General features: G+C 40.8%; 1 protein-coding gene across 1 annotated transcript; it reads left to right on the top strand.

Moving 5' to 3' along the window:
- Positions 1 to 733: 733 nt before the first annotated feature.
- Positions 734 to 10,960, top strand: LOC117745571 (zymogen granule membrane protein 16-like). The gene is made up of 7 exons (XM_034553982.1): positions 734 to 751; positions 8,575 to 8,661; positions 8,783 to 8,860; positions 9,031 to 9,157; positions 9,562 to 9,661; positions 10,377 to 10,466; positions 10,553 to 10,960. Exons 3-7 carry the CDS (start codon positions 8,812 to 8,814, stop codon positions 10,691 to 10,693), a joined length of 507 nt encoding a protein of 168 aa, XP_034409873.1. The 5' UTR covers positions 734 to 751; positions 8,575 to 8,661; positions 8,783 to 8,811; the 3' UTR covers positions 10,694 to 10,960.
- The last annotated feature ends 779 nt before the right edge of the window (positions 10,961 to 11,739 follow it).

Raw genomic sequence — 11,739 nt, 5'->3', positions numbered from 1 at the left:
CCTCCAGAAGACCACTCCATAAAAGATGACTGATACCACCACAGAGTCAAAGAAGGCCTTCAGGAGTGATTGTTTTTCCTTCTTCTGGGTTATGCTATATGTGCTTTATGTTCTATACGAATTGAGTTTATTATTATACATTTTTAAAATGTACACAGGTACAAATCGTAAGCTGTTGTGGTCTGTGATCATGACCTATTTTACTTCATATTAGTTTGAGAAATCATCTCTGTCACTGCAGCTTTCTCTGTGTGGAACATTCTGTGGTTAAAGAAAACCCCCACCCTCGATATACTGCGAGTAGTTAGTAAGTGAAGCAGCGCGGTTAAAGAGGTTTTAGTAGAGGCATATTAGGCTGAATCTTTGAACTGGCCATCTGTGCCATTTGAAAGGTTCTCAGGTAACAGTAAATAATGTATTTCCTTTACATGTCACTATAGCTAGATATTTGTTCCATCTAAATACCACAAAAAAGACCTCTATACATGTTCCCATTCAAGGAAAACTAAATACATCGCTCTATTTGGACAGCTCATTCCCGTATTAAGACCAATGCCTTTAGGGGGAGATAATAGGCTGAGGATATGGCCGTTTCATGCTGGAGGAAGACAGATTGTAAATGCTCCTCCATGCCATGCAAATGAATACAAATGTCTGGCATTGATTAAAATATGATCCAGAGACATTGGAGTAGCCTTAAAAAGCAGTGTTCATATGCCCTTGAACATAACCCAATTACAAAACAGCAAAGGTAAGGTATAATCTATAGTTATGGCTGCATGAGGTGAAGCCATATTTGTTTCCGAGTGATAAGACTTGGAATCTGATGGAGTTTCATCGTTCATAATCACACATCGTTTGTATGGGAAGCATGAAGTTGCAAATTCAGGTGTTTTTTCTCTGTAATCCAATAGTTGCTTGGAGTTGGAATTGAGTATCATTATGTGTAAGAGTGGTTATCATAAGCGTTTAGCCAGCTTCCTGCTGCTATGTCAGTATGCAGGATTTGTTGCTACATGTTTAACATGTCGCAATATGGGCGACTGCTCCCGGTACCGCTCTGGTTCACGACACTCTTGAAGGTTTTACGACGAGGTATAGTATGCAGTGAGTATGGCCACACCAATGCTGATATATACATGAGTCCTCTTGCATGGCAAAGTTCAACTGGGGTAAATTCATGCTCAAGTTTCACTTTGCATTCTTTTGAGGACAATGTAGTGCTGTATACAGTGAATACAACCACCCCTGTTTATAAATGAGGATGCAGAAGAATATCCAATCTATTTCAGCAGACAATTCAAACATCGAATCACACAAAACTGTTATGCTACAAATTGTGCAAGAGTGCATGTGTTTCAACTTGCAGAATCCAACAAAGATAGCCTTAGACTGAAATTTAAAAGATTTCAGCTTTTAGTTTTCCTATTATTAGTCCAAAAACACTCACTCCTTATGTGAGTAGTTATTTAATTCACTTAAAATCATGTTATGTGAGAACTTTACAGCAACTTTACAAATTAATTTACTAGTCACAAGGATTTATCAGCCTGTTTTGTGACATTCTTTGTGGCTTTAGAAAACTCTGAGAAGAGAGAGTTTAAAGAAGTATTAATGTGTTTATCTTAACACTTTAATACTTCTTCATACCGGATTCATACGGTTGTGCAACATCCAATCCAGTATGAGGACGGCATGAAAAAGACTTAAGGCAATTTCATAAATTTAAAAGTCATATTATTGGAATTACACTGAAGCTGGCACTTGAAGTGATGTTGTAACTTTTACTTGCTTTTATTTGACATCCAAATACTTGCTAAGGTTTTATCTGCATTATGAAGGACAACTAAACAGCTGTGAGTGCAAGTGAAATAATCTTCAGAAGCTCAATGAGGGCATCTAGTGGAGAGAAGAGGCATGACAGCACACAGTGACGAGAACACCAATCACCTTTTTTAAAATAATTCTCTCACATGAAAACCCTGAAAAAAGAAGTGGCAGCAAGAAAGAAAGTCAGATAGGCGAAGGAAAAGTTTATTTTGAGGTATGTTTGGTTGGTTTGGGTGAGAGACAGTTTTGCTCAGTTTGTGCATTGGCCTGTTATGTTGAATGCAGGGTCTCCATCAGGTGCACTGAATGAAGAGCTGTAGTATCTGGGTAGGCATGTCATGATTGTCCGTTTATGTACATCTTCAGTGTACAAAGGCGTGCTTGTGATTACCCATGAAGTCCAGTAGAGAGCTCTGCCTGCGCTTATAGAACAAGGGTTACAATATCAAAAGGAGAAAATCCGCATGTAAAGAAACAATGGATGAATTCATTTTCTTGTGATGTCATCTCAAACTTTAGCCGCCTCTTTGGACCATTTCTAAAAATGACCTTTGAACTTTTCCTCCCCATCTTCGCTGCTTGTGTACTTTGTGACCAAAAGAGGGCAATTCATGGCTTCATGAGTTCATCTTTTTAACTTTGCAACATCTGACAACGTCCAGCTGCTATTTGTGGTCCGACTGTTAGACCGCAGTGATTCCATTATTATTGGAGGTCACCTGGGTGTGGTTATCTCTGGCAGCACACACCACAAGACCTCTAACATTCTCATGCGGCAGGGACCCTTTTCTTGTCCTGATCATTTGTATAGCAGCGTGTGACGACCCTCCTCCCATGCCCTATGTGTCACTGTTCAGTTCTCTGTTACAGGTGCTGATTGGCATGTCATCAGCCGGGATGAGCCACACCTGAGCCTGGCCATAAAAAAGCCAGCTGCATTTGACTCGCTCTCGCTGGGGGAGGACATCCGGTGTGTCGCCGCCATAGCCGCCATATCTTTTGTTTTGTAGATTGGTGCACCCTGCCACACACTAGGGATGGGTGGATGAAGCCTTGTGAAGCATTGAGGCTTTCTTCTTGTTTGTACCGAAAAGGATTCGAAGCTTCGGGGCTTCACTTTGAAGAAGAACAGCGACATCTGGTGGCAGACTGAAATTAAAGCAGCCTTTTGACAGTGTGTCAAAGCACTAGCACAACACCTCAATGTTTCAATCTCACATTTCTGCAGTTGTATACAACCGTTATCGATGGTGTTTTTTATATTGCAATAAAACTAAATGCTGGTCAATAATATGAAACGACATGTTCGTGATGGGATTCGACCCCCCCCCTCTCAGAACGGAACAGTTTATCAATCTTATGCCCACTAGACTATAGAGGATCAGTTGCAATATGGAAATCTTTTGTAAATTATATAGGTCTTAAAGTTTTATGCCAACAGATACTGGTGAACGCAATTTTTTTCCAATACTCGCCATAACTCACAATTCTCTCTGTCGCCTCTCTGTGAATCTCCTCTCTCAAACCCCACATTGTTGATTGACACTCAGTATGTAGCAGAGTAATGCTGCGTTCACACCAAAAGCATTGCGAATATTCGCAACGCTTTTGGTGTGGACGTTAGTGTGGTGCCAAAAATGGTTGGAGCCATTGTCTCGGGGGCATATCCAAGGCTACAGGTGGTTTGCCAGTGCATGGTGGCTTTACCGAGCCTTCTGGCATAAGTGCATAAATACCCACCATAAGTAGCACCTGAAGACTAGGGGAGGAGTATAGCTAGTCTCTCATTAGGCAGTTAGAGGGACGGGATTTCAGTGATGTTTGGCTGTCTATGTGACATTTGATCTGTGGCTGTCGGGTTAGCGAAGAAAAAAAAACTTATTTTGGGTGTTCAGGCGAGTAAGAAATAATACTCGGGTTGTTATGGCTAGTGTTGAGGACTTTGTGAGAGCTCTGTCGGAGGAGTTCTTGGAACGTCATTCATGGGATCTTTTGGTGAAAATTGCTGAGCATTTTCAGATGGATGTGGGGGATAATCGTTTGAAGGAGAACATGAAAAGCATCTTAAAAGAAAATCTGGTTGAAATGGAAGTGCTCCAATCTAAACTGCATCCTGTTGGATCTGCGTCAGACAAGTTTGGTGCATCTGCCTCGAGTGGAGCTGGAGTGAGTGTTACAGAGTTGAGGAGCGCAAAGAGTTGTTGTTGTTGCAAGTGGATATTAAAAGACTTGAACTAGGGGAACGCAGGTTGAGAGTAAGGGATGGTCATGGGCCATCACAGGATTTTGATGTTGCCGTTAATCGGAGGTTGGTTCCTCCGTTTTGTGAACAAGAGCCAGATACTTTTTTTCTTGCTTTTTGAGCGGGTAGCAGAGAGTAGAGGCTGGTTGGATGCTGAGCGTACGTTACTATTACCAAATGCATTCTTACAGGAAAGGGGCAGCAAGCGCATTCCCCGCTTGATGTAGCTGGTAGTAGAATGTGTGTGTCTGTGTGAGTCTAGTGCCTGAGGCATACCACCAAAGGTTTAGGTCTTGGTAGAAGTCTGGGAGGCGGACACACATGGAGTTTGCCAGAGAGTTAACCACTCACTCACACCAAGATTCCGTTCCTCGTCACATCGCTATATATCTAAGTGAACGTAAAGTTAAGACAGCGGCAGAGGCTGCCATTCTGGCAGATGAGTATGTGTTGACACACCGTGCGGACCGCAAGGGCATCAGGCCTCGGGATGATGCTCTGGACAGAGGAAACGGCATTCATTTTCGACCCACAGGGAAACTGTGGGAGGAAGGAATTAGTCTTCGGCAGGGTAGACTGGAAAGGTCTGCACATGGTCAGCTGCTGGTTGAGGCTAGTGACCAATGCCATTACTGTAAGGGAAGGGGACATTGGAAGGCTGAACGCCCTGTTAGGACACGTTACAACAGTGGGTTCGGTGGTGGGAATGTTAAACCTGCCTCACCAGCTTTTCCGGTCCGATAAGTCAGTCATGTAGTTCCTCCATGTGTGTTTCCTTCCTGAACCGGGCGACGATTGCAGCTTGGAAGAGTCGGGGTTCTGGCTACTGGCAATGTGTCACTGCCTGGGAGTGAGATCAGGGTACCTTGTGGGTTCACCATTTCAGGCAAAATTTCATGGTCCATTCACAGTTTTTCGTCAGGTTTCTGAGCAGAACTATTTGTCGACACCGGAGCGGAGAAGGAACACTCAAATGTGCCATGTAAATCTCTTGACATCCTATTACACTCATGGGTTAGAGTCTTCTGCATCATGGGGAAGTGGGCAACACCAGGCTGACAGACATGGAAGGTACTGTGGGAAGACAGTCGCTGGTTTATTTGACGGTACATGAGGATGATGGGGTGGTTTGATGAGAGTGTTGCGGGGCCAGTAAAAAAAATGCTGGGTAACTTGGAGTTCTTATTTGGGCACTTGGCAAAGGACCATTTCACGGAGTTGACTGCTCTGATGAACAACCATTTATTTGTTTAATGACGTGCCAACTCAAACACAATTGACACGGTCGGTATTGCATTGATGTAGACTCGCTGTTGGAGCTTTTTAGAGCGCTGCAGGAATGACATACAGTGTGTTGGCAGGCTAACCCGGAAGTAAGCGTGTCACTGGTTTCATCAACAAAGCTTTCATTGGCTTTTGGATTATTGCAGAAAAAAAGCTCTGTGCAAAACACAAAATGAAGACGACTTTTATTATATTTGAAACATACATTATTTCACGTATCTAAGCAAAACCCACTGACTTCAAGATGAGGGAACCAAACGTGCAAAAATGCATTCTCTTTACATGGTTTGTAACATGGCGGACCCTCCACACAAGCAAATATTTGGACAAAATATAACAAATAAATCACTACAATAATTGTGTATAATTAGTGGTTAACAGTGGATCTTTCCTCAACCACCTCACCTGTTGACACATCACTCTCATCAAGGGTGATTTAATTAAAAGACTCGCAAAGACTACCCCTGGTGACTCAAACACACACACGCACACACAATTAGCTTGACTAATTAATAGATTAATTAGCTCACACAGACGTTATTACATAAAGAAATGTACCATGTGTTTTAGCATAAATATTTACAACAACTAACACTTAATAAAAGAAGAGTTATTTTTACATCTTCCAACTAATTGTTATATAACAACATATACAAGAGTTGTGCAAATTAAATCATCTCATCTAAACAACACTTAATTAAGTTATTAACACTTTCCAACTAATTATTTTATAACACCATATACAATTATTTATCTTCCAAAACTAACCAAAAGACTTCCAGCATTCTTTCTTGAAAAGATATCAGCAATGTTTCTAAAGCAGAGAACGTTTCGGTGTCTTGTTCATTTGCATAGATTTAAAAAAATGATGGCTGCATAAAAGAATGTCACCAGGTACCAGATGGGTAGGGAGAGTAAAACAGACTTTTACAACCCCAAACTTAACAATAAAAAAGGAAATGCACCTGTTATTCATCATAAAACACAAGTATGATTCAAGCCTTGAATCAGTTTTAACATAGTTATACAGTCCCATTGATCTCATTGCACCTTCAATTCTGGAAACTGCAGCAGAGGCATTTGTTCAAGCACCTTTGCCAGGTGTTTTTCTGTGGTCAGAGCGGCCAGAGGCTGTCAAGTAAGAATGTTAAGGTGTGTGTGTGCGTGAGCTTACGTGGTTGAGACGCCAAGAACACACATGACGCTATGACTCAAATGTGACATGTCATGACATTCATTCAGTGTTTTTGCTGTCAGTAACATTAGTTCCAACAGGACAGGCCATTGACTCAGTTTGTATTCCTGCAGCAATCCTAGGCCTTATGTTACATTACATTCACAACTTCAAGTTGTCCCACAACTTGAAGTATACATATTTCAAACTTGGTCAAAAGAGAGCACTGGTCATATTCTGTCATGTATCTGAATCATTATCAGGAGCACAACCTCACCTTTTGTAGGGATATTGATATGCTTGGCCTGATTTTGTAACTGTGGCTGTTCAGGTAGAGGACTGAATCCATAACTACACCGAGATTTCTGGCTTGGTTTGTGGTTTTTAACATAAGTGATTGAAGCTGTGTGCTGACTTTCGATCGTTCGTCCGTCCTTGGGACCAAAAACAATTACTTATTCTGGCACACTCAGTTGTTGATTTCTTCAATGCATTTAGCCAGCCGTTGTATGGGATTATAGTCTCATGGTAATATAGTTATGTAGATGTGTGTGTGTGTCATCTGCAGAATTATGATAACACACGTTGTTGTTTTTCATAATCTCAGCCAGTGGGAGCATGTAGATGTTGAACAGAAGAGGCCCCAGTATTGAACCTTGGGGAACACCACATGTCATCCTAGTCAGCTCTGATGTGTAATTAGACACAAAGTGTTGTAGGTCCTTCAAGTACGATTCAAACCAGTTAAGTGCTGCGCCAGAGAGTCCTACCCAGACTTTTAGTCTGTCTAGTAGTATGTCATGATCGACCGTGTCGAATGCAGCACTGAAATCCAGTAATACTAAGACTGAAGACCAGATACATTTCTGAAATCATAAAAAGGAGATAGAAATGGGACATTATATTTAGCATTTAGAGGCTGTTAATGTGCAACATTGCAGATAGAAAATTCCAATAAATCTAATTAAAAACCAAGACAAAAAGTAATGTTTCATGTCATTTAGGTTTTTAAGGTCCATCGATCCGTTTATTTGTTTTTCCTTGAGTCCTTTCCAAATTCCAAACACTCATCATGCAGCATCTCCTGACTGTCTGTCACGAATTCCCCGTCATGTTAGTTGTTTTCATTGTGTTTGCTGGTTTGATTAACTCATGTGATTTCAGACACGGCCATTCACACCTGATCATCACCTGGTTCTCACGCCCTTCTCACCTGCAGCCCATGCCTTCATTAGTCTGTCAGTATTTAGGTTCCCTCACTTGCACTTGTCCTCTGCCAGATTGTCTTGTGTTTTTGTGCCAAGCTCTCCAGCGGTACTTTAGTCTGAATTCCTGATCTGCCTGTTCTGACCTTTGATTCTCTGCCTGCCCCTTTTTGGACTTGTTTGCCTCACGGACTGATCTTCCGGTTTTGACCCTGCCTGTACCCAGTAAAAGCAATCATCTTTGTTACCCCTGTCTCAGTTGTGCTTTTGGGTTCCAGTTTATTTCACCATTACACTGTCAGAACCTGCTGCAGTAAACTGAATCTGCTTATTGGACACACTGCTGATTTGAAGCACTTTTACTTTGAAACTATATTCCTTTGAAACTATTTTACTTTAAATGTTTACCCAACAAGGGTGAATAGTCCTAAGTACTTAGACAACTGGGCAAACTCTATCTGCAAAAATCATTCATGTGAAAAAATGAAAGCTCCAGAACAGCTCCTAGATGGACCTTTTCCAACACTCAAAAATTATCTTTGAAATCGATTTTAGTGACCCGAACTGAATCAAAATAATGTTACGCAGGTTTTAGGAGCTAATGTTGCGAATGTTACAGCTCTTCTTATTTGAGTTTATTGATTAAAGAGAAATTCCCAAAAAGGAATGCACCCCCTCAAGTATCATTCCCGTAACTGTGGTGCAAACTAAATTCCTAAACTAAAACCTGTAAATATAATTTTCTCTTCCTGGTGCAAATTCAAACTGCTATTGTTCAGCTGCAAGTGTGTGTGCGTGTGTGTTTGTGTGTGTGTGTGTGTGTGCGTGCGTGGAGACAGACTTGTATATAAGTGAGTGCCAGTGTCCCAGTGTCATCTCGTCCTTTGACCAGAACTCAAGCTGTTTTCAGGAGATCTAGACTGCAGGTGAGTTTCAACATCTTCACGCTTTAAATATGACGTTTATTAGCATGTCACTGTGACCGATTGTTTTCATGTCTCAATAGTTAATGATATTATATGATGATGACTTGGTTTCTGATTCCAGTGTCTCCAGACGCCTCCTCACACACCAGGATGTTTTCCTTCCTGTTCTTCGCTGTGCTCTGCACCAGCTGCCTGGCTGGTAAGGTTTCAACCCATCTTCAGTCTTTTTACGCCCATTTCATATTTTTTACACAAACATCTATGTAGATTCTAATGAGATCTTTGTATATTAAAAGTGAAGTCAAGTGTAGTCAAAGAGCAGTAGCTTCCTCTTGTCCATCACTTAATATCTTTGTTTTACTTCTCCAGCTCCCTTGATGAACTACTCCTACTCTCCATCTGTTGGAGGTGGTAGTGGCACGTCCTTCGCCACAACAGGAGAAGGACGGATCACAGGGATCAGAGTCTATGAGCGGAGCAGCGCTTACATCTGTGGGTCAGTCTGTCCTCCCTCTTGTCCAGATGTGTTCAGGACTGGACTCAAATGATTATCGGGGTGACGGGGTCAATGAAAAGGGAGAGTGTTGTGTATTAGCATTGTATCCTAATTCAGTTTGACCTTGAGCTGCACAGAGCCTGTTACTGACATTTGGAAGGGCGTTTCCGTTTTCTCTTCTCAGTCAAAGGGAGGGTCTATTGAAATAATTTAAAAAAGCTAGAGGGTCTTGCTCTTTTAGAAAGTTTCACCCAATAATCTGCTCTCTATTTGCTCTATTGTCTACTTGTTCGATTCATTGCAATATCCAGCTGCATTATGACATTGCACAACGTTTTCTATCTGATCATGTCCTCTTGTGTATATAATCAGTGTGTTCCCTCTCTCTCGTGTCTGTCCTGCAGAATCCAGCTGCGCTACGGTGACATTTGGGATGAATTAGTTGGTGGCGGAAATGAGCATTTACAAGAGCTGGAACTCTTTGATGGAGAGAGCATTGTTCAGGTCAGAAAATCACCGGGAAAAATATATATATATATATATATATATATATACAAATATATATTTATATATATATAAATATATATATATATATATATATATATATATATATATATATATATATTCCTTGTCATTGAATTATTTTGAGGAGACAATGTTTATTGATATTTACAGATACTCTAATTTCTTATCATACACATATTTTTATTATTCTGTTCCAAGGAATATTATTAGGAGTAGCTTTTTTTATATATTGGATATATTCTGGAATATTTATATTACACTGTATCTATTAATGATTATGTAGAATACATATAATTATATATATAACTCAGAAAAAAAAAAAATATATATATATATATATTTGTGTATGTATATTGTGTATATATATAACAAATATAAATACATATATATATATATATGTATATGTATTTATATATTTTTTTCCTGTGTAATTTAATTATTTTGAGAAGACAATGTATAGCAATATTTATTGATGTTTATAGATATTTAAATGTCTTTATTCTCATACCCATTTTATATTATGCAAGGAATATTATTAGAAGTAGCATTTATTATATTTATTGGATATATTCAGTAATATTTATATTACACTATATCTATTCGTGATTATGTAGAATACATATGATTAGTTTACTCATCGAGGTCTAACCACATGTACCAACTGTGTTAATGTGACCTCACTGTCATGTTTCAGGTCTCAGGTAAATACCAAACCAGCTATATCTATCAGATACGGTTTGTGACCTCCACTGGGCGCTCCCTGGTCGCTGGCCAGCCGACATATGTAATTACCTTCTATCCTTTGTTTTTGTTACAATTATCAATTATAATAGTCATCTTCATCTGTTAACTTTTGATGCTTTGTTACAGAACTCCTTTAACTTCTACGCAAGTCACCCGGATGCAGAGCTCAAACTGCTGAGTGGCCGCTCCAATAGTGCTGGGATTACTTCACTGGGAGCTCACTGGGGAACCATCACGCCTCAAAGCAACAGTACCGCTGTTGCATGAAGAGCAATTAATAATCCAATAGGGATTCATATTCATTATGGGTGAGATCAACCCACCTTTCTATGAGGAAATTATTTAGGCTATAGTGTTACATGTATTAACAATATATGTATATGGGATTTTAATTTTGGTGTCTTTTTAATGGTGAGTGAAATGTTTTTTGCCCAAATAGTATTTAATGAAGTGACACGCATACTGTTGTATTCCATGTAGTATACTATTATATACTATATTGTGATCTAAGCGCTATCATCCACAAACGAATAAATAAACAACATTTTAAAAAACTTGTTGTTTTGGTTGCATGTAATGACGAAGAATCAACGAAGGCAAATCATTTAGAAAAGGCAGAATCTCGTAGTCTAAACACAAAGTATGAACTCAAAGTCTCTCTATTATTTCTGTGTCCTCTTTCATGTTTCTTTCCCCACACGAGGGACAAACTTCACTTACATTCACACAAAGTAAAAAGTCCCTGGAAGCCACATTGTAGCCAGCTGACTGCTCATTCATACAACAGCAGACATGCTAAACATCCATCCATCCATCCATTATCACCCGCTTATCCGGGGTCGGGTCGCGGTGGCAGCAGGTTCAGCAGGCCGACCCAGGCTTCCCTCTCACCCGCAGCACTTTCCAGCTCATTCTGGGGGATCCCGAGGCGTTCCAAGGCCAGCCGGGAGATATAATCCCTCCAGCGTGTCCTCGGTCTTCCCCGGGGCCTCCTACCAGTTGGACGTGCCCGGAAAACCTCTAATGGGAGGCATCCAGGAGGCATCCTGACTAGATGCCCGAACCACCTCAGCTGACTCCTTTCGACACGAAGGAGCAGCGACTCGACTCCAAGCTCCCCCCTGATGTCCGAGCTCCTTAACCTATCTCTAAGGCTGAGCCCGGCCACGCTACGGAAGAAGCTCATTTCGGCCGCTTGTATCCGAGATCTCGTTCTTTCGGTCACGACCCAGAGTTCGTGACCATAGGTGAGGGTTGGAACGTAGACCGACCAGTAAATGGAGAGCTTTGCCTTCCGGCTCAGCTCCCTCTTC

This window comes from Cyclopterus lumpus, chromosome 16, assembly GCF_009769545.1.
Source record: "Cyclopterus lumpus isolate fCycLum1 chromosome 16, fCycLum1.pri, whole genome shotgun sequence".
In the NCBI taxonomy this organism is placed as follows: Eukaryota; Metazoa; Chordata; class Actinopteri; order Perciformes; family Cyclopteridae; genus Cyclopterus; species Cyclopterus lumpus.
The sequence above is the reverse complement of the archived record's forward strand: the minus strand, read 5'-3'. Positions and strand labels throughout refer to the sequence as shown.